The sequence below is a fragment of the Mirounga angustirostris genome, unplaced genomic scaffold, assembly GCF_029215605.1.
Source record: "Mirounga angustirostris isolate CCGP_5_RB_7025 unplaced genomic scaffold, mMirAng1.0.hap1 SCAF_10, whole genome shotgun sequence".
NCBI classification, from domain to species: Eukaryota; Metazoa; Chordata; class Mammalia; order Carnivora; family Phocidae; genus Mirounga; species Mirounga angustirostris.
This window is the reverse complement of record NW_026991718.1, coordinates 112,337,528-112,360,009: the sequence shown is the minus strand read 5'-3', so window position 1 is coordinate 112,360,009 and position 22,482 is coordinate 112,337,528. Positions and strand designations below refer to the sequence as shown.

General features: G+C 49.9%; 1 protein-coding gene across 3 annotated transcripts; it reads left to right on the top strand.

The window, feature by feature from the left end:
- Positions 1 to 2,493: 2,493 nt before the first annotated feature.
- TBC1D20 (TBC1 domain family member 20) lies at positions 2,494 to 18,127 on the top strand. 3 transcript variants are annotated; one of them, XM_054510044.2, is made up of 9 exons: positions 2,507 to 2,707; positions 4,162 to 4,306; positions 9,172 to 9,357; positions 11,621 to 11,701; positions 13,657 to 13,843; positions 14,016 to 14,117; positions 15,052 to 15,193; positions 16,165 to 16,352; positions 16,627 to 18,127. In XM_054510044.2, the coding sequence occupies exons 3-9, from the start codon at positions 9,258 to 9,260 to the stop codon at positions 16,880 to 16,882; spliced, it is 1,056 nt and encodes a 351-aa protein (XP_054366019.1). In that variant the 5' UTR covers positions 2,507 to 2,707; positions 4,162 to 4,306; positions 9,172 to 9,257; the 3' UTR covers positions 16,883 to 18,127. The 3 variants fall into 3 exon arrangements, with proteins under 3 accessions (XP_064429065.1, XP_045741544.1, XP_054366019.1); XM_045885588.3 differs by lacking the exon at positions 4,162 to 4,306 and having other exon boundaries at positions 2,497 to 2,707; XM_064572995.1 differs by lacking the exons at positions 4,162 to 4,306; positions 9,172 to 9,357 and having other exon boundaries at positions 2,494 to 2,707.
- The last annotated feature ends 4,355 nt before the right edge of the window (positions 18,128 to 22,482 follow it).

The window sequence follows — 22,482 nt, the reverse complement described above, 5'->3', positions numbered from 1 at the left end:
TAGCTGGGTCCTTTGCCCTGGGTCTCACCAGTCTGAAATCAAGCTGTCAGCCAAGACTCTGATCTCAACTGAGGCTCAGGGTCCTCTTCCAAGCTTACTGTTGGCCAAATTCAGTTCCTTGTGTAGGACTGAAGCCCTCCACACCTGGAGGCTGCTCCACATTCCCTGTCGTGTAGCCCTCTCCACAACATGGAAGTTTAAAGGTGAACAGGAGAATGTGCTGCTTTGAATTTGTCCTACAGGTAAGGCTTGCACCTTCTTTTAAAGGACTTCCCTGATTTAAGTCCACCCAGACCAATTTTCCTTCTAGTCACTTCAAAGTCAACTGATAGGGAGATTCGTTATGTCTGCATAATCCCTTTACCTTTGCCGTGTAACATAACAACGAGAGCGAAATCCCATCATATTCACAAGTTCTGCCCACACACGAAGGGATTATACAGCCATGTACACCATGGAGTGGGAATCTTGGGGACCATTTTAAAATTCTGCCTACCACAGAGACCCGATGCCCTTTTGCCTTACACTCAGTCATGAATCAGTTTCTGGAATTTTCCATGTTTTACTAGACTTCAAGATTGACCTCTTTTCTCTTGGCTTTACAATTGCCTGGTTACTTGTCTCTCTTCCCCCATTAGACGCTGACAACTGAATGAGTATTCGTCATCTCCAGCTCACAACCTGGCACAGGTCTGGTGCTCCAAACTGTTGTATGGATAAGTGGAGTTGATTCTTATGTTGGGGATGAGGATTAATCTAGATGACTTCAAAGACCACATTGATTGTGAATATTCTTTAATTCCACCCTGCTGACTGCATACTGTGCAAACGAGTATGCTTTAAGAGGTCCTACCTGACCTGCCCCACGCACACTTCTCTGCCCTCACTACTGTCAAAGTCCCACTTTTTCATTACTGTCTGTGCTGTAAGAACACTAAATCACTTCATTTCTAGACTACGGTTTGCTTTTTTAGTTTCACAACAGTGCCTGTGCTGTTTCCTTAGCCTAGAAGGCTCTTCCCTACATCAACTGACTTAATGCTGCTACCCATCATTTCTATTAACTTAGAAATCACTACCCCAGAAAAAAATTTTAAAAATAAATCACTACCCCAGGACTTTTTTCTTCATCACCCTCTCCTGCTTCTCTGTGTGTGGTTGATGCCCCCCCTTCTTCTTCCCCCTTTCCTAGAATTTGTCACCTCTTGTAAGTTGAATCCATCTCCCCTACCAACCTGAGCTGTCCTGGAGAGGATCATTATGTTGGGTTCCAGCACTGGCCTGCTCTGGGTATGGACCATGAATAGTTGAACAAACAAAAGGGTTAAATAATCTCTATTTTGTGATTCGGGGTCTTCAAGATATTCATACTTCCTGGTGTCCTGGGCCCCCTGGCAAGCCAGCCTAGCAGGCCCTAGCTCACCTATAGGTTCCAAGCCCGGGCCACAGGGCAATGGGTATTGTCCATCACAACGTTCGAATGATAGGCTAGTTTCTGTTGGCCTGGGAAGGCTTTCTTAAAATTCCCATCTGCCACCTAGTACTCCTTTAAAAGAGAGAGTGCATGGAGAATTATGAGGCGAAATGACTGGCATTCCTGGTCATGCTGTCCTTAGAGCTTCATGGTGATGAACTGTAATTAGACAATATGCTGTTCAGAGATGGGGTACCAACCTAGGACAAGAACTTGTTATCTCCACTGGGACAGCTTGTTCCAGTTGCTGAGCATTTCACAGTAGCTTTTCCCTCTCCCTTTTCCTGGAGAGCTAGCCGCTCCCTTGTTTTACAGAGGGTGAGAGTTGGCCCAAACCTTGCAAGGACCTAGAGTTGTGATGGGGAGGAGAGCAGGTCACTGTCTCATCAGTACCGCAGGCAAGAATGGAGCTGTGTCCCTGTGCCCCACACTCCATTATGAATCTCAGCTTCTAGGCTTTTCTACGTTCAAAGACCTGATAAGATAGGTGCTCATTTTGGGTGAGTGGCCAGTTTTGTACCACTCGAAGGGGTACGGCTCACATAACGGTCTATGTGAAAGGCATTTTCTGGCCTTGAGCAGTGCACAACCTGCGGAGCTGTATGCAATGGTTCTACTGAACCCTGAAGTCGCCAAGTATGACGACAGGAGCTCGTGTGAGGAGTTGAGATGGTGGTAAAACTCTTGGTAAACAAAAATAATAGTTCCTAATTGTGGAGCAGTTACTATATGCTTCTAAATGTTCTAGGCACTTTCCCAATAATTCCGTGAGTTCAGTACTTTTATCATCATCAGTATCATTTTACAGATAAGAAAAGCAAAAGAAATGTCAAAATCTGGTCCTGAACACACTTAACTCAAGCGTGCCCGCCAGGCTCTATAGTTCACACAGAGCTCCCTGGCGCGCTGCCCGCGCTCCTCCTCTGGCCTCTTAGAGCGCCTGCGCGTGTGTCCCCGCGACCGCCTTCCGCCTGGCCTAGCGGCCGGTCACGTGCCGGCGCGGGGGCGGGGGCCCGCGCGGGACGCCTGCGCGCCTGCGCGCCGCGGGCCGACCGATTCTACCCTGTCCGGCAGAGCCGGCTGTGGGTCCCGCGGCCATAGCCGCGTCTTCTTTCAGCTGTGCCACCAGCCGGGGCTCGGGCCCGGGCCCGGGCCCCCGGGACATGGCCCTCCGGAGTGCGCAGGGCGACGGCCCCACCTCCAGCCGCTGGGACGGTGGCGCGGAGAAGACAGGTACGGAAGCCGGCGGGGGCGCCGAGGAACGACCTTCGGGGACGGCCCGAGGGGCAGGGGCGGCTCTGCGGGGGGTAGGCAGAGGACAGCTGTCGGAAGAGCGGCCCCGGGCGCAGGCGGCGTCCGGCGGGTGGGGGGGCCGCGGGCTGGGGGGCCCCCGAGGGACCGCGCGGGGTGTGCCCAGCGCCGCGGGCTGAGGTCGGGACGGCGGGAGAGGAGAAGGGTGGTGGGCCCGGTCACGTCTGAAAGGGAAGCGATCCTGGAGTTGGGGAGTCAGCGAATGCTGAGACCAGAGGAACTCTGCTGGCGGACTCGCGTCCCCGGTGCAAAGGGCTGGCGGGGGATCTGGTCCGGCTTCGTCACGTCTGGGGAGAACTGGGTCTCCCGGAGAACTGAGGCCGAGCCTCCACCCTCGGCCCGAGGCTGTCTGGCCACGTCCGCACACTCCTGGTGCCTCCTCCCTAGTTGTAAGGCCCGTTTCCCAAACTTCATCTCTCGCCGGCTTAATTGACGCGGTGTACGTGCTCCACTTCTTTCTTTTAATTGCCGTAAAAATCCAGCCTTTTAAAATGTACAGTTCACTGGTTCTTAGCACATTTACAGTGTTGTGCAATCATAGCCACTGTCTGATTCCAGAACATTTCTAATTCCAAAAGGAAACCCCCCATCACTCCCCATTACTCCCCATTCTCCAGTCTCCGCAGCTCCTGGCAACCACTAATCTACTTTTTGTCTCGATCCTGTGCCACCTAATTTAACGTTACTTAACTGTGTAGTAGAAAGCGATTCTCCCAAATTTTTATAGTTGCATACTAAGCAGTAATTTCTATGAAATCATCGTTTCATTGTGCAGTGTTTTTGAATGTTCTACATACAATTAAAACATGGCACTTAGAATTATTAATGTTTACTCTGTACCAAGGAAAATAATCCTTTCCCCCTCAGATTAAGGTAGCTTTCCCATTTGTCCGTCCCCTGATGGGTGCTGCCCATAATAGAGCCAGCCACATATGCAACCCACATTTTTGGTGAAGCACCTGGTGTCCACATCTTGTTTCTCTGCGCTGATTTTCTGTTATCTTCCTTTCCTCCTGTTCGCTCCTCATATTACTTCTTTGGGCACTTCGGCCTTATAACCCTTTGCTAGTGTGTTTGTATGACATCTGTCCTCACGGCATAGTGCCCCAAGCAGTATGGTTTTGTGACCTGTTGTAGTGTGGCTGTGCCTAGGTTGGGAGACTTTAACCCAGTTTCCTTGGTTTTGCTTCTCTGGAAGGAATTTAGAGATGAGAGTTTTTGTTCTGCTTTTAATCATATTGGAGAATTGTTGGCAAAGTTACTAATACTGGAATCCCTCCTTTGTAGACTTTATTATCAGATTGGTTTACTCTCGAGAATATTTTTCTTTATTGTTGGGGTAAAGCAGTTGTTTTGTTTTGTTTTGTTTTAAGTAGGCTCCACGGAGCCCAACAGGGGCCTCGAACTCACCACCCTGAGATCAAGACCTGAACTGATACCAAGAGTCGGATGCTTAACTGACTGAGCCACCCAGGCGCCCCAAGCAGTTTTTCTTAATACATGCTTGTCTTCATGTTTCAGGTAGTTAATGGATCTCTGCTAATTTGGATACTGTTTGTTGAAACTAATTCGGACTTCCAGAAACAGAGGTTACTTTGTTTTATTTTGTTTTTAGTAGGAACCTTACTTGAGTGTGGTAAGGTTTTCCTCTCCCACTGTCTTTATCTGGTACAGGTATGAAGTTTAAACATAAAATTTTAAGTTAATTTCCAGTGTCAGCATTAGAAGTTCAAGGGATGGGACAGGAAGTGTCTGTTTGGGGGAATCTGTCTCCCCTCTGGCTGGGTCTTCCATTGTTTTGATTTAGGCTGAGTGGACGTTAATTTTACTGTTTTCCTGAGCATCCCAAGAATAGGTCTATGATTTTTCTCTTTCTGAGATGAAACTAGTTGTTCAGCTGGGACTCTGCTAACCTTTTCTTCCTTGTTGTATAGGCCTACTGTTGTCCTTACCACTCTATAATTTGTACATCTCTGGTGCACTGGAGTTTTCTGTTTTCTCCTCCTTTTTTCCATCACAGTGAGAGCCTATATATTAGGGGCAATAAATTTTTGTTGAAGCGGGGAATGGCACACATAGGCGTGCCTTCCTCATCTGCCAGTACCATTCAGTCACCAGATCGTGGGGTTGATAGCGGAGCCTAAACAGACAGCAGCTCAAGTCCACATTTGAGCAGTATCCTGCTTTGGGAAGTACCAGTAGCTTTAGAAAGAGGCCACAGAGTCTACACATCTATTTAGAGTTTTGCAGTGAGCCTGTCCCTAACAGTAGTGTGGGGGAAAATAATGTCATTTACTGTAGGCCACTTTTTCCAGGAACAGTGGCTAAGCTAAATTATTTCTCTTACTCTGCACATATTTGTTGAGTTCCCACAAAGTGCCAAAAACGAGAAGATAGTAGTAAATTTTGAAATGCACGATTAAAAACAGAATAGGAGCATAGTGTTAGGAGAAATAAGTATGGGAGCTGTGGTTTGAGTTCAGAATTAGTTAAAATTCTGGCAGATTATCTGCCAAAGCATAATGGAAATCCAGCTGATTGCAAACAGTGTTATTTCCCGCAAGATACTAGCAACAGTTTTCCTTTCCCCCAGATTGCCGAATAGCTTACTTGGGAAGAGGGGTGGGGTGGATATATGTCTAAACAATTCGAGGAAATATTTCCACACTCTTAGCAAGTAGGTTAATAAGATTTCTAAATGTCAGCTTACCTCAAGCAATATTCAGTATTATCATTCTAAGTGTTCTTAATTTTTGATGTGTAGAAAGTACAAGGACACTCTGAATTTATTTATTTATTTATTTTTAAAATTTTTATTTATTTATTTGACAGAGAGCACAAGCAGGGGGAGCAGCAGAGGGAGAGGGAGAAGCAGGCTCCGCACTGAGCAGAGAGTCCAATGCGGGGCTCGATCCCAGGACCCTGGGATCATGACCTGAGCCGAAGGTAGACGCTTAACCAACTAAGCCACCTAGACACCCCAAAATTTAAGAATAAAAAAATATATAAATAAAATACTTTGCTTTTTCTTTCTTTGCTGGAAATTAATCCAGTTCCTGCCATATTTTGTCTCAGCCTATGTTGTTACATAAAAAGTGTTTTCTTCTACATGTCTGCAGTCCCTCTCTGAACACATACAGCCTTCTCTTCCAAAGGATGGGCCTTTGATCCAAAGTTTATTTTTTTTTTAATTTTATTTATTTGAGAGAGAGAAAGCGGGAGAGCGTGCACATGAGTGGGGTGAGGGGCAGAGGGAGAGGGATAAGCAGACTCCCCGTTGAGCAGGGAGCCCAACATGGGGGTCGGTCCCAGGACTCCAGGATCATGACCTGAGCCAAAGGCAGATGCTTAACTGACTGAGCCACCCAGGAGCCCGTGATCGAGCTTAAAATTCCTTCCTTGGGGCGCCTGGGTGGCTCAGTTGGTTAAGCGACTGCCTTCGGCTCAGGTCATGATCCTGGAGTCCCAGGATCGAGTCCCGCATCGGGCTCCCTGCTCAGCAGGGAGTCTGCTTCTCCCTCTGACCCTCCTCCCTCTCATGCTCTCTGTCTCTCATTCTCTCTCTCTCAAATAAATAAATAAAATCTTAAAAAAAATAAAATAAATAAATAAAATTCCTTCCTTGACTTCCTCTTTTTCTTTTTTTAAAATATTTTATTTTTAAGTCATCTCTACACCCAGTGTGGGGCTCGAACCCACAACCCCGAGGTCAGGAATCACAGGTTCCACTGATTGAGCCAGCCAGGAGCCCCACCTTGTCTTCTTCTTGAGTGCAGGATAAAACCAAAATTCTTACTGCCCACAGTTCCTGCATCCATCCAGGTTCTGTTTTCTCTCTTTCCCTAACACTTCAGCCTCACAGAATTTTTCTGTTTTCTGGACGCGTTATTTCTTTCATGTGACAAGGCTTTCCACACACTCTTTCCTCTGCCTGGAATGCTTCCTTCAACAGTCTTCCATGTGGAAGTTTGCTTTAAGAAGAATAGGGGCAGAATAGGGGCGCCTGGGTAGCGCAGTCGGTTAAGCGTCTGCCTTCAGATCAGGTCATGATCCCAGGGTCCTGGGACGGAGCCCCGCGTCAGACTCCCTGCTCAGCAGGGAGCCTGCTTCTCCCTCTCCCTCCCCCTCTGCCTCTCTCTCTCTCAAATAAATGAAACCTTAAAAAAATTTTTTTTAACTAAAAAAAGGTGGCAGAATATATTTTCATTGAAGCCTTTCTTGATTGCCCCAGAAGTAGTCATTCTTCCCTCTGGATTTTCATGATTTTTCATGATTCTGTTATATAATAATGTGTCCCTCGCTAATGTGACTCTCTCAAAGGCTGAGGTGTCATATTCATCTTTCTGTCCCCAGTGTAGTACTTACTACGAGTAGCAGCTCATTCAATGATGGATTGATAAATGAATGGATAGACTAATGAGCGGGTGGGTGGAAGGAAGGAAGGAAGGACACACTCAAGCCAAGAGCTTGACGCATCTTGGAGCACCTGGGTGGCTCATTTAGTTAAGCAGTGGACTCTTGATTTTGGCTCAGGTCGGGCTCCACGCTCAGTGGGGAGTCTGCTTGAGATTCTCTTTCTCCCCCCCGACCCCCCGCCCATGCACATGCTCTGAATCAATCAATCAATCAATCTTTAAGAACTTTAAGCACATTATAAACAAACGTTAGACTAGTTAGGTGCTATGCTAGCAGAGGGAATTGAGACCTGATTTTTCATGATCTCTAGGTAGAGTTACCATTTAATTTAGCATCCAAGGTGGGACATTTCTGAGAGTGCAGGTAGCAGGAGGGGTTTACTATGAGTAATTATGCCGGGACTATAGACGTAAACCAGGAATCTCTCCGACAAACTGGAACAGATGGTCACCCTACTAGGTTACCAGGGAAAATAACAGTCTAACCAGGAGAACAGGTTTACCTGGGTGAAGAGTCCCCTGTGTTGTATTCCTGTCTGCACCTCCAGGTGCATGTGACTCCAAGCCAGTGATGCCTCTGTTTGTATGGTTTGTATGTCACAGTTGTCACAGGTAACCAGGATCATTAGGACCAACTTCCGTGGTGTTAATAATGTGCATCTTTGTCACGGAAACAATTTGTAGACTGTTGTCTCAAAATAGGGTGTTATTGAGGAAGGCTGCTTAGGGACCCTTCTAAAGCTTACCCTTCCTTCCAGTGTTACCTTCCATTTACCTGTAGGGTCTTGCACCTTGTATATGCTACATAACTATTTCTTAAATGAGTCTGTTTACTGTTAGATGAAAGGGCCTTGTGTTTCTTGGATCCAAGCCTTTCTTTTGCTCTCTGCCCCACCCCTTGCCTCTTGAAATCCCCTCTTCCTTTAGAAATTGCACTCTTCAGTAAGGCCTTCTCAAGTTAGCCTGACCTACCACGGCCTCTTTGAGCTCTTGGTGTCTGCACATCCATTTTTGGGGGGCAATTATACTACACTGTTTTGTAACATCTCTTTGGTATTGCCTTGTTTAACTTTTATTGTGTTTGCTGTTCCTAAAGTTAGATATTCTGCATTGAACTGTGAAAGCATATTACCGCATTATTTTCGATAGAAAAATTACAATAAGATACACATCAACCACAGACTGTCAGCCAATTTTCTAAAAAGGAATTTAAACACAGTAAAATGCCAGTGTATAAATCACAAACTATCACATAAGGATGTAAGATGCTTAAAACATTACTTTCTGCTCACACACGATTAACATGGTGGTCAAGAAACAGTTGCTCTGTGTGCACGATCATGCCTCTCTTACCACCAGCCACACTGGGGACCCAAGTACACCCTTTGATATTCTACTTTTGAAAATATCTCTATGTAGGGGTGCCTTGCTGGCTCAGTTGATAGAGCATGCAACTCTTGATCTCTAGGTCATGAGTCCAGGCCCCACATTGGGCATGGAGCCTACTTTAAAAAAAAAAAAGAAAGAAAAAATATCTCTGTAATTCTGATATGTTACCAGCTGTATTAGCATGTAACTGGAGAATTTTTTCTCATGTGGTCTTATTTTAAAAGTATTAAATTTTGGTGACATGTATATAAACAACAGGAAAAAATTATTATATAAAGACATATATATGTTCTGTGAAGTTAGTTATTAAGAAAGAACAAGCATTCTGTTCTATTCCAAAACTTTAATAGTGTTAGATATGCCTGAATTCACTGAGTGTTTATTATAATTGTAATTCCTTGCTTGTTACTTATATGGTATATCTCCTTAGTGTTTTGCACATGATGCACTAATGACTTATCTGTAGGTCAACATTAAAAATACCTACTTGTACCTCAAACCAAATAAGGAGATTGAGCCCTGCACAGAAAATGAGCACATGCTGAATATGTGCCTGATGCCTTTTCCCCCTTTGTTTTGCAGACTTTAACGCAAAAAGGAAAAAGAAAGTGTCAGAGATACACCAGGCTCTGAACAGTGACCCCACCGATGTGGCTGCCCTTAGACGTATGGCTATCAGTGAAGGAGGGCTCCTGACTGATGAGATCAGGCAGAAAGTGTGGCCCAAGCTCCTCAATGTCAACACCAGTGACCCACCTCCTATATCAGGTAATGGTGGGGTGTGGTTGTGAGGGAAATTTGTCTAGGACGCAAGGATAGAAGAATTCCAGGTGGCGCCTGGGTGGCTCAGTTGGTTGGGCGTCTGCTTTCGGCTCAAATCGTGGTCTCGGGGTCCTAAGATCAAGCCCCGCCTCGGGCTCCCTGCTCAGTGGGGAGTCTGCCTCTCCCTCTCCCTCTGCCACTTCCCCTGCTTATGCTCTCTTGCTCTCTCTCACTCTCTCTCAAATGAATAAATAAAATCTTAAAAAAGAAAGAATTCCAGGATCTTTGATTTTTATGCTCATTTTAAGCCAATAGTAGATGAGCAAATCTAAAGCATTTTAGGACATGTTTGGGCACCCTCTGAAACTGATAAGTAGAATTTTCTTCAAAAAATGAAATGAGGGCGCCTGGGTGGCTCAGTTGGTTAAGCAACTGCCTTCGGCTCAGGTCATGATCCTGGAGTCCCGGGATCGAGTCCCGCATCGGGCTCCCTGCTCAGCAGGGAGTCTGCTTCTCCCTGTGACCCTCCCCCCTCTCATGCTCTCTCTATCTCATTCTCTCTCTCAAATAAATAAATAAAATCTTTAAAAAAAAAAATGAAATGAGCTTTTATTAGATTGATAGGTAGCTTTTATTGACTAGGTAGGGGAGTTTATTATTCTAGTTCCTATATTCACTTAGAGGTGGGTTACAGGAATCTGTATTTTAACAGGCAAATGAACTCAATTTGGTGCAGATGAACTCATTTTGAGAAACACTAGGCCATGGGGAGAGAGAATACCTCTCTGGTCCTTAAGCAAAACAAAACAAAACTTTTTTATTGGGAAATACTAAGATCGTTTTGAATTCTAAAGTTCTGCAACAGTATGAAAAGCTGTTACTGTGGCACCTGGGTGGCTCGGTCGGTTGGGTGTTCGACTCTTGATTTCAGCTCGGGTCTTGATCTCGCGGTCGTGGGATTGAGCCCCACGTGGGGCTCTGCGCTCAGTGGAGAGTCTGCTTGAGATTCTCTCTCCCTCACTCTCTGCCCCTCCTCCACACGCGTACACTTGCGTGTTCTCTCTCTTTCTCTCTAAAATAAATACATAAATCTTGAAAAGAAAAGCTGTTACTTTACTAATTTGCAAGCCCCATGAAGTAAAAGCAGTTCCTTGGAATATAGTACAAAATACAAAAAAGTACTGCAGAACAATGAATCCACTTGGTCATTCATTCACTCAACAAACATCGATCGCTCTTCTGCTATGTATGGCCAAAGTCCAGGTGCTCGAGATCCTTTCACTCGTGTGGCAGGTATTAGTTGTGCTCCTGTCCTGTGCCAGGTGCTAGAGGCAGGTCACGCGGCCTCTGCTGCTAAAAAGCCCACGGCGCCGAGGTGCAGTCGAGTAGGTGGTAAGTTGCCGCTTGTTACTATCTTTGAAACCGGCTGCCTCGGAGCAGTCAGCTTTCGGTTGGAAGGAAAAGACGTCGCCACATTCACGCTCTAAACCCTGAGATGATACTCTTCTGTCAGATTCCAGACGTCCCAGATCTTTACAAGATGAAGTCTGTGTGTAGGGAAGTGTTACACGTGCTCCTCTGGTAGCTTCAGATTGGGGTTGGGATGGAAATGCGCACTTGTTATATTGCCTTGGCTGGGGTTGAGGGAGATGGGTGCTTGTTCCATTTACAACAGCTGGAGACTGCCTCCTTACTTTCACACTGTGTTGGACTTAGCTGAACACAGGCTCCTATTTGCAGTGTCTTAGGTTTTAAATTTCAGGGTCAAGAGAGGTTAGGTTCTTCTTTGTGTGAGTTTATCTTAATGCTCCTTCCTGAACAGCTCAGTGCTCCCGAGGCTGCAGAGATGTCCGGGTTTTCCAGTGATCTGTGCTTTCCACATTCATGATCTTATTTGATCAGCGTAGTAACGTATGGAAGGAGATAACCCCATTTTACCGATGTGCACGTTGAAATTCAGAGCAGTCCCCCAGTGACATGCAGGAGCAGCTTCCAGTAGGTCCCTGGCTTCCTGACTTCTCTGCTGCTCCTTCTGCCTCACCCTGAACACTGCGTGTCCCTCCTCTTACGGTCACAGTGACTCGAATGAAACAGCACGTTTGGAACTAAACTGGGGATTCTTCTCCAAATGTTGTGTCTTGTGTCATGTCCTCTTCAGGAGAAACCTGAAGGATGTCCTCCGGGCCTCTGATGTCATACCAGAACGTTTTTGCCCCCGATCTGGCTTCCCAGACATTCCTGCAGTAACATGTTCCTTTTCCTCCCACAGGGAAGAACCTACGGCAGGGAAGCAAGGACTACCAGCAAGTGCTGCTGGACGTCAGGCGGTCTTTGCGGCGGTTCCCGCCTGGTGAGAAGCTCTCCGGGTCCCGCCACCTGGGAGTTCCCGGCCCTGCTGCTTCCAGCCCGGCCCACGGCGTGACCTCGAAGGGGCCCCTGCCTCATCAGGGGCCCTTTGTACGCTCAGTCACGTTCACACCCCCACTGTGAAAGCCTGAGCCCAGAGTAATTTCTCTTGGCCTAGAGGTGCTGAATGAAAAACCTAGAGGCTTTCCCCGCTTCATGGCCACCAGAGCGACTTCCTAGGGACCGTTCGAGCCATCGTCTGGCTTTAAAGAGCAGATAGGTTTACAAGGGGGCACTAAGAAGAAGTATTCATATCTTCATTTGATTAGATGTATAAATAGGGATCTTACCTATGCCTCCTTTGGGTCCCTGGACTGGAAGGGAAGGAGGCCATTCCCTGCATGTTTTAAAGGGTCTGTTTGGAAATCGCTTCCCATTCCAGGAAGCATGAGAAGAATGACCAACTGTTGTCTCCCTGTTCACAGTGAAGGAAGCTGGGCAACAAACCTCGTGTTTATGATCCATTTCTCTTCCTTTGGCAGCCTCGCCTTTGTTTAGGTCCACAAAGACAGGAGAATTGCTAAAGAGGACAAGAGCCTCTAAACCCGTTGCCTCACTCTTCTGAAACCATGCTCTGGCTTGGATTTTGCCTCTTAAATCTTGCTTGCTCCCCTGCTCGTGATTCCTGTGTAGCCGGTAGCCTGCCCCCTTGCTTTTGATAAAAACGTCTGCCCATGGCCCAGTCCCCTTTCCCTGTCCTGCCGGTTTGGATGAGAGCACGCAGGCAGGTGCCCTCGTTTCCCCCTAGGTAACCTGCTTTTCCTCTGACCCCTTTCTGCCTCTGCCGTTTATGGAATGTCGGTCTGTGAGGTTCTTTGTGTGGGCTGCACTTTCCGTGTGGTTTCATATTCTGCTTACATCCGTGTTCTTTTGAGCTCAGCTAACCTCTCTTACTCTGAAAATTCAAACAGAGTTTCGTCTTGTTCTCTCACCACTTTGATTACTTTCCCTAACCATAGTAGTTACTTCATTTTCTTTTTATTGGGTCTTTTAGAATAAGCCTTTTTGAGAAGGGGTTTCCAGATATATCTTGGATCAAGATATATTCCTGTGATACTTCGTTTGGTTTAGAGGAGAACATGCAACTCTTAAATTTTTTATTTTTATATAATTTCTCATACCTATAGAAAAAGTTGCAAAAATAGGACAGATAATTCCCCAGATGCCTTTTACGCAGATTTCCTATATTATATGTTAATGTTTTACTATATTTGCTTTAGTATTCTTTGTCTCTCTCCTACACACACACATATGCTTTTTTTTCTGAATTATTTAAGAATCAATACAGACGTGGTGTCCCTTTACCCCTAAATATTTCAGGGTGTGGTTCCGAAAACCAAGGCTCTTACGTAATCACACGGCACTCAGTAAATCAGCAGCACCCTGAAAACTAGTGCTGCTAGCGTGGAGATTTTATTCAGGTCTCACCCTTCAACGGCAGTAACATCCTTTAGAGGAAAAAAGCAATACGAACGCAAAGCAGTTCCCATTCAGTCATCCTACCTCATCAGCCTCCTTGACCCTGGAGTAGTTCCTTTGTGTTTTATGACTCCATTATTTTTATAAAATTCCCCTCGGTGTGGGTTGCCGAGCATGTAGGTGCTCCCCGGCAGTGACCCCGGGGCACGTCCCGGCCACCGCAGGAGAGGCGCGGGGGGTCCGGCCATGTCAGCTGTGGCCACTGGGCTGAGAAGGGGTCGGCGGGCTCCCCCCGCCGTAAGGCTGACTGCTCCGAGTAGCGTCAGTGGTGTGGGGATTTTAATACGTGTTGCCAAACTGTTCATAACTCATTCTTTTTATTAAACACTTGGCAAATCTTTTGCTGACTGTCTTTGCCCCTCCTCGTTAGCAGTCTCCTCAGTGTGTTCAGGGGCATCTCCCCTCGTCTTCCCTCCCTAGGCATGCCGGAGAAACAGAGAGAGGGGCTTCAGGAAGAGCTGATCGACATCATCCTCCTCATCTTGGAGCGCAACCCTCAGCTGCACTACTACCAGGGCTACCACGACATCGTGGTCACGTTTCTGCTGGTGGTAGGCGAGAAGCTGACGCCGTCGCTGGTAGAAAAATTGTCTACCCACCACCTCAGGTACCAGCGCAGAGGAATACAAGAGGATGTGGGATCGCTCCTCAAGCTCCCCTGGGCACCACTCCTTGTCCCGTTTGCTAGTCTGTTTCCAGTGGCGGGAACCCTGTTCTACCCACTCGGCCCTGATCTGAGCATTTGGTCTGACCGAGCTCATTGAATTGTCTCCGTCCAGGGATTTCATGGATCCAACGATGGACAACACCAAGCATATATTAAACTATCTGATGCCCATCATTGACCAGGTGAATCCAGAGCTCCATGACTTCATGCAGAGGTATGTGTGCGTCTCCATTTATGTACACACTTGCACACGCGCACCCGCACCCCTTTGACTTTCTCCTGGCCCTGGTCTCTTCCTCACAATCCGGCTCAATCTCACCACCATCGTATGTTGACTGGCGGTAAGTTCTTCCAGGTTGTCCTTTCTGTTCGCCAGCAAGCTGGATAATTCAGTTCTGTACGGCCTGGGAGCACTTTCTTGGGTACTGTGCTCTTGTGGGATACGAGAGATGTACAGCGCATGCCCTTGAGGAGGTTACATCTGGTGGGGAGGGCTGGGGAGGTGAGTATGCCGAGGTGGACTTAGGTTATTGCTTCAAGAAAAGGACATGCTGCGGTAGGATCCTGAGTCGAGAAGGACAGGGCCATCCGTGGGTGGTTTTATTCTCCAGGTTCCAAGGAGAAGAAATATTTCTTTGCAAATCTTACATAATTTTTTTTCTCTTCTGTGTAATTGGAAATGAGTCCTTGGCCAACGCCTCACCCCCCCCTTTTTTTTTAATGTCCATGTCTTAAGATGTTTCGATCGTCTCACGTCAACTGAACAATTAATACAGTTGTGTCTTTAAGCCTGAGAATATGCGCCTGTGTCTGCCAAAAGTGTGTATGACTTTTTCAGAAAGAAAACCATGGTATTGTTCCTTGAAAAGAGCTACTTCTTCTTCCTGTTACTGACATCGGTTAGCCGTTAGGACGGCAGCCGGCGAGATAGGGTAACCAGGACCCCATCGTAGTATTAGTGTCATGATGGTGGGTATGTTTTAAGGACTTTGTATTCGGTGAGAAGATGCTGAATTCCTAGGGGGCTGAATTTTCCAGACAGTGTATTTCCCAAATTCTTCTTAAAAGCACCAAGGACAAAGATGTCCCATGGAGCAGAGAGGGACAGCCCGTCAGGGAACCTAACGTCTGGATTTCCTTGCTCCTAGTGCCGAGGTGGGAACCATCTTTGCCCTCAGCTGGCTCATCACCTGGTTTGGGCATGTCCTGTCTGACTTCAGGCACGTCGTGCGGTTATACGACTTCTTCCTGGCCTGCCACCCGCTGATGCCCATTTACTTTGCAGCCGTGGTAGGTACAGACCACAAGCCAGCAGCTAGGTTCCCCATCACCCATCCCAGCTCAATCGTTTTCCCTCAAGGGAGACCTGGTGATTATGGAAAGATGGGAAGAGCATTTCCCAGACTGGTGCCCCTGGTCACCGCTCTGTGCAGTGTGAATGGGAGTGTTACAGGGAAAGAAAAGGCTCTGTGTAAAAATAGGATTGGGAAGTGCTTGGTTAAACTAAGTTAAAGAGATCTGTTTCCTGCGTGATTCTTCTGAACCTTTAAAATGCTCATGTGCATAACGAATTGTCCGTGTTCCTCTTGACATCCCCCGGAACTAGTACAGACTGCCAGCTCCAGGCTGGGGAGGGACGGGGTGCGGTATGATGACAGGGGGGACACTGGCAGGGCTTGATGGGGTTCCTGTTCCGTGGAGGTGCCTTCACTGCTCTTGAAAGGGGAGCAAGATGGTTCTTTCTACTGCTCTGAACCATTTTTTTCTGTGTGGGAGCTCCAGGAGTCTCCCTGTGAGCCCTTTCCTTTTCTTCCTCCTAAAAGAACCTCCTTCATTTCGTTGGTCTGCCTTCCGCATCCTGGGGTGGAAGTCTGCCTGTAGCAGGAAGGGCCAGCCCCCTGGGAAAAGCATACATACGTTATTCCTTCCTAGATGGATACAAGAGTCTGCTGTCTGTTACCAATTTAAATTCATCTCTAAGGAGGGGCGCCTGGGTGGCTCAGTTGGTTGGGCCACTGCCTTCGGCTCAGGTCATGATCCTGGAGTCCCGGGATCGAGTCCCGCATCGGGCTTCCTGCTCAGCAAGGGGCCTGCTTCTCCCTCTAACCCTCCCCCCTCTCATGTACTCTCTCTCTCTCATTCTCGCTCTCTCAAATAAATAAATCTTTGAAAAAAAAAAAAAATTCATCTCTAAGGAGAATGAAGGGCGGCGAAGGCCCTGCTTGTCCGGGTGTCTGATGCAAGGCCTTGCTCCCCCACAGATCGTGTTGTATCGAGAGCAGGAAGTCCTGGATTGTGACTGTGACATGGCCTCGGTCCACCACCTGTTGTCCCAGATCCCTCAGGACCTGCCCTATGAGACCCTGATCAGCAGAGCCGGAGACCTGTTTGTTCAGTTTCCCCCATCTGAACTTGCTCGGGAGGCATCTGCCCAGCAGCAGGCCGAGAAGTGAGTGAGGTGGAGGCTCTGGTTGAGCTGGGGGTGTCTGTGGGTGAGCAGAAGTGGTGGAGGATTGTGCCTGCCGGCACCGGGCCGGAGGATGTTTCCAGAGATCTAAGCTCAGGCCAGCGGAATCCCTGCCGTGGTCTTCACAGGTCTTTATGTAGAAGAGCCTTGTGAGCAGTGGATGGCTCTGCCCTCAGCCTCTGTGGTAGTCCCGTTTTTCTGTCTCTTCTTTCATAGCATTTCCTTCTTCTGTCTCCCCCCGCCCCCCGCCCCGCAGGACGGCCGCCTCTACCTTCAAAGACTTTGAGCTGGCATCAGCCCAGCAGAGACCTGACGCGGTGCTGCGACAGCGGTTCCGGGGACTCCTGCGACCTGAGGAGCGAACGAAAGACGTCCTGACCAAACCAAGGACCAACCGCTTCATGAAGCTGGCGGTGATGGGGCTGACGGTGGCACTTGGAGCGGCCGCCCTGGCTGTGGTGAAAAGTGCCCTGGAGTGGGCCCCCAAGTTCCAGCTGCAGCTGTTCCCCTAAATGCCGGGGAGGGCGCTGCCTCCTCCATGACGTTGAGGTCTCACCCTTCCATGGAAGGGTTGGGAGGGGGTGGAATTTCCTTTATTAAAAGGGTTTCTGTCGAGGGTTTTCTAGTCCTGCCAGCCCCCGCCCTGCCTGCCCGTGGTTTGCCTTCACCTCAGAGCCCACTGGCCCCTGAGAGCTGCGCTCGGAGGCCGAGCCGGCCCGCGGGCCTCCTCTCCCTCCCCGCCGCCGTCGCCCCGCGCTCCCCGCTGCTGCCTCTCGCGCCAGGGGTTTCTTGAGCTGCCCACGGCCCTGGGAACCCTCCGAGCCTGGTTACCGGGGACCTTCTTAGCTGCCCCGTAGCAAGTAAGCTGGGCCACCACGGGCCCTCCTCGCGGCGCCTCCCGTTCCGTCTGCTGCCACTGGCCCGAGGAGGAACGAGCTGCTGCCGTGGGCGTTAGACCTTGGAACCGAGGCGAGGGACAGAGGCTGCTAGCCGGGCGCAAGATCGGCCCCTCGAGAGCAGCTCCGTTAGCTGGTCAGAAATCAGACAGACGTGAACTAGGTTACTAGGTAAATCCTATTTTCAGCCTAGGAATCACTTGGGCGTTTCCAGTCAAACAGGAAGGAATGTGAGGTTGTAGGGCCCAGATGTAAACTGGTTTTGCCTGCCTTCTTTCTTTCTCCTCCCTGTTCTCTCCCACAAGCCACATGATGTTGCTTTTAAAGGACATTTTATTACTCTTTTTAGAATTACATATACCCAACATGTAAAGTACCCTCACTCTAAAAATGATAGTTCCTTCACGGGAAGAACAGTCCTCATCAGCAAGATGAGCTTCTAAGACCCTGAAGTTTCCTTTCTCCTCGATTGTTGAACGTCTCACTTGAGCTAGAGCTGCTGTGTGTTTTCAGCCCCACACTTCCAGAGCGCCCACGGGCCCGCTCTCCTGCCTTCCTCTTCTCCTCAGACCACTCTTCTCCTCCCAAGTAGGCACCCACTCACTCCTACCTTGGCTTCGTTGGGGGGATTCAGTTTATCTCCTCAGCTGTTGGTCTTTCCCTCCTGGTTGGAAATGTCACTGGAGACTTGTCAGCAACCAGAAGGGACACACCAGCCTGAAGAGTATGGGAGAAGCTGAGAACAGCCAGCTCCCGCCCCAAGCTTCTGGAGGACTCTCCAGGCCTTCGGGGACAAGACGGATCATTCAGTCCTTCTGGACTTCTTTTCCTGTAAGCAAAACCAAGTTTGTTTGAGATTAACTCTGGCTTGAAAAAAAAGTGCCTTTTGCTGCTTTAAAGAATTGAAGTGTAGAGTATGAAGCAGCCATGTACTTTCATTTTCCTGTCTCTCGGGCACTGTTCTCTTGGCAGTTGTTTTCTTAAAGTGAACGTGCCAGAAGTCCTGTCCCTTAGCATACCGAGACCGCAGAGTGGGGGGCACTTAGTACGCCAGGCGGCCGGCAGGCCCAGGGCAGTGAGGGGTGTCTACGCCGAGTCACGTGAAGTGACACTAAGCACTTTAAAAACAAAAGGTTCAAGCGATGGGTCATTCTCTGTAGCAGGAGTCCCACTTGGGGTAAGTGTAATGGGGATGGATTAATCTAGACAGTGATGGAGGCATGAAGACAAAGGAAATTCTTCCAGGACCCAGTCCCAGGCTTCTCCCCGGGCAAGCTTGTCCCTTGCCGCCTTTACAGATGCACAGCTCCCCACCGCAGCGCTAGGGCCTGTCTGTAAATAGTGAAGGAAGTGATGGGCAAGAGAGACGGAGGGGCACAGGATCAGGGTCCCAGGGCCACAGGCTTTGGAGCCCAGAAAGCAAGTGGACAGGCTTCTGTTGTAGCCTGAGGAGGGGGTTCATTTGGTTTGTAGCTTTGCTGACATCGGGATTCTCCCTGCCAATGAGAAGAAGGCATTATCCTTTTACCTTCAGGTGGTTTACTATTCTGTAAAGAATATATGTAAATATTTTGTACAGAACCCTGTATAAAATAAACAGCCATATGTGGTTACTAATCAGTCTCCTGACATTCTGTCCTTGAGCTCCCCCACGTCCCACTCCTGGCCTGGGACTGTGCTGGAGTCTAGGGACTCTTGGTTGGCCTGGACTTACGTGGAGAGCTTGGGGAACACCTGCAGTCCTGTTTCTACTTCACCTGCAAGAGGTATGACCTACCCACTCCAGGTGCTGCCCGGGGGCACTGGCCCCAGTTAAGCAGCGCAAGTGACGTGGGACATTCGTCGGGGGGGATCTTGCCTGTTTTCCACATACTTCTGGGGATGCCTTAGGCTCTAAAGGTGGACATTTGGTTTGGGAACCTAATCAGAGTCTGATGTGAATGCAACTTTATCTCCACATGTAATTTCCATCCCCAGAGGAGCTGTTGAGAGCTGTTCTTGCCAAGCTCTTTCCACACCTCTTAACACTGCCAGCCATTGGGTAGTGGGAGCCCAGAGCAGTGCCTTGAGCATGGGGCCATCTTGGAGGCAAGAATCCGTGTTGTCTGGGACATGTTTTGATGCTTCCCTGGCCCAGAGGGGGGGTGTGAGGGCGCCCAAGCCGGACAGGCATCACTCAGCTCTTGGACCGTGTCCCGCCACCCTAGGCCAGTGCCCCCCGCCCCCCGTGCTGCTGCCCCCTGGCCTGACACTCCTGGAGTCCACAGGGCTGGCCAGAACACCGCCCTGCCTCCGGGAGCTCACACACCAGAGAGTTGCACCGAACAAGCAGGTTGTTCTGAGTGGCAAAATTGGTGGTCGTTTTGTCGAGTTGATGGTTGACTGTGGAGAAGAGTTTTGGTAATTAGAACGCTGAAGGAAGTGATAGGATAAATACTTGAGTTTTGTCCCCAGTTGCCCTAACAGCCTGGGAATTTCCTGATGGGAGATCTTTTGTTGTTCACAATGATTCCCTTTTGATTCCAGGTGAGTTTATGCTAATGCGGTGACAAGGTAGGGCCACTGGAAAGTTCCGGGAATGGGCCGGTCAGCAGAAAGAGCAAGTGATTGGAGGGTGGGACTTCCAGCCCCTCCCACTGACCCCCGGGGAGGGGAGGGGATCCTGGGGAGCCATCCTTACACAACACAAACTGGATTCAGAGATCTCACAAAGCTTCTGGGTGAACACCTCAAGGTGCTGGGAGGGTGATGCTCCCAGAGAAGGCTTGGGGGCACCGCACCTCCCTCCCCCACGCCTTGCCCTATGCATCTCTTCCATTTTACTGTTCGCAGAGTTGTATCCTTTATAATCCGTAAACGTGAGTAAAGTTGTTCTGAGTTCTGTGAGCCCTTCTAGCCAAGTACTGAACCTGAGGGGGTGTCGTGGAAACCCCTGAATTTGTGGTTGGCCGGGCAGAAATGTGGGCAGCCTGGGCACCCCATTTGTGGCCGGCATCTGAGGTGGGGCAGGCTCATGGAACTGAGCCCTTTAACCTGTGCGGTCTGATGCTACTTCCAGGTAGTTATGTCAGAAGTGAGTTGAATTGTTGGGCCGGGAGCTGTTGGAGAATTGGGGCAGTGGAGTCAGAAAATGCCACATGATACGCAAGGTGGAGGGGAAATTGTGTGAAAACAGCTGAATAAAAAGTGGGCGCATCTTGTAGAGAAACGGAGTGGGTCGTGCTGGCGCGAGGGGACCTGCGGTTGCGGCCCTGGAGAAGGGGGTTGCTTTTGCCAAATGCAACCAAGAAGTGAAGGGGCCTGAGGCTCAGCCTGGCTTGATCGTCCGTCTTTCCCCTGCCCTGCGCCCCTCGCCCCCTCACCCCCATCCTTCTGCAGTGTCTCCCGCTGCCTTTCTCCCTGTCCTTACAAAGGCCCTCTCTTGCTGGTGGTCTCCCCCTGATTGACCGATGGTTGGCATTTGCCCAGCAGCCTTTGTGGGCCAGCAAGGCTGTGGGCTCGCCTCCAACTTGCTGCTTTTGAAGTGAGTGGCTTTCGTGCCAGCCCCCGACACGAGAGGAAGACATGTCCCCTTCGGCAGGGGCTGGGCGGCCTGCCCTCCAGGGCCGCGGCTGCTCCCATCAGAGCCGCGGGCTTCCACTCGCCGTCCCCCGCCCCAGCAGAGAGACTGGCACCCAAGTCCGCCGGGACCTCTGGCTGCTGGCTCAGGTAGGTGGCTCCAGTCCAAAGGCCGTGGGGTTCGGTTTCAAGTCTGCCCCAGTGCGTTGGCACTGGGCTCTCAGCGGTCTGGGCCCCCGGCAATGGGCTGACCTCTTGGGAGGGGGAGGCACCTCCACTCGACCCGCAGCAGGGAGCACTCGAGGCCCGGCCCCCTTGGGTCCTTCGCCTACTGGCACGCAAGTATGGTGCTGGACGCGGAGCCTGGGACAGCCCGCACCCCTCCACTGGTACTCGGGACCCTCCGCTTGGCTGCAGCAGCCCCCGGCCTGTCCTGTCTCCACTGTTGATACAGCCATGGCTAAAGAAATACTCCATTAATACCTCAATGCTATGGGGCAGAGAATGGTACAAGGCCCCGGGAAAGGCGAGAGCGTGGGGCGTACTGGGGGTGAGGAGGACTGGGCTGAACCGAGAGCCACAGTCCAGACCCCAGCCCAGCCCCGCCCTGTGGAAATGAGCACCCAGGGTTACAAGTGTTGTCTCTTTCAAGAGAAGCTGGGCGTCTAGGTTTTAATGCAGTATCTCTCGATTTAAAATCGTTGGCAACCAAGTTTCTAAAATATGGGGGGGGGGGGCCCTGGGTGGCTCAGTCGTTAAGCCTCAGGTCATGATCCCAGGATCCTGGCATCGAGGCCCGCATCAGGCTCCCTGCTCAGCAGGAAGCCTGCTTCTCCCTCTCCCACTCCCCCTGCTTGTGTTCCCTCTCTGTCTCTCTCTGTCAAATAAATAAAATCTTAAAAAAAATAAAAATACTGGGGAGACTGGTTACAGCCTGTACTAAGAGAACAGGTCTCTGCTTAGCTCTTGTGCTCAGGCCCCTGAGGGCTGCGAGACACTGGCCCCGGCGGGGGGGGTGGGGGGGGGTGGAGCTGGGGACAGAACACCTCCCGCCCCCACTGGGCCCCATCTCACTCTGCTGCAGCCCCACTCTCCTCCCCGGCAGGGGCTCTGTCGGACCCTTTCTTCCTCCCAGGGCAGCGAGGCCGGCAGAGCACAAGACCCTCACTCATGTTCTCAGAGGACTCTGCTCCCAGTGCCTGGGGTCAACGCTTGAGTCTCGTCATTCGGGGACAGGGGGGCAAATGCCTGTCCAGGGACCGGAACGTGCCCTGCCCCAGCCCCCAGCCCCAGCCAAAGCCACACGCCCCAACTTCTGGAGCCTGGAATCCAGGCAGGCCTTGAAGGGCAGAGAGGCCCTCCGCCTGTCGTGACGGTGATCCACATGGAAGCTCAGATGACGTTTTCACCATCAAGTACTGGATCTCAATGGGAAAGGGGTTTGGTCAGAGAAGGCAGCAAAACTTCCATCTCTTTCCTCTCTGACCAGCACAGACTGACACCAAAACTGTGCCATCTTGCCTGAGGTATTAAAATGGGGATGGCCAGCCCCGCCCCTCAACTGCAGCAGCTTCAAGTGTTCCTGAAAGATCGCTGTCCTCCAACCCTGGACGCCCACCGAGGGGCCACAAGTCTGCAGCAAGGCTGCCCTACCGTCC

Coding starts and splice junctions, on each gene's coding strand:
- TBC1D20 (XM_045885588.3), top strand. CDS start 2,638: ATGGCCCTCCGGAGTGCGCAGGGCGACGGCCCCACCTCCAGCCGCTGG. Junction 2,708..9,171: donor CGGTGGCGCGGAGAAGACAG/GTACGGAAGCCG, acceptor TTTGTTTTGCAG/ACTTTAACGCAAAAAGGAAA. Junction 11,702..13,656: donor TTTGCGGCGGTTCCCGCCTG/GTGAGAAGCTCT, acceptor TTCCCTCCCTAG/GCATGCCGGAGAAACAGAGA.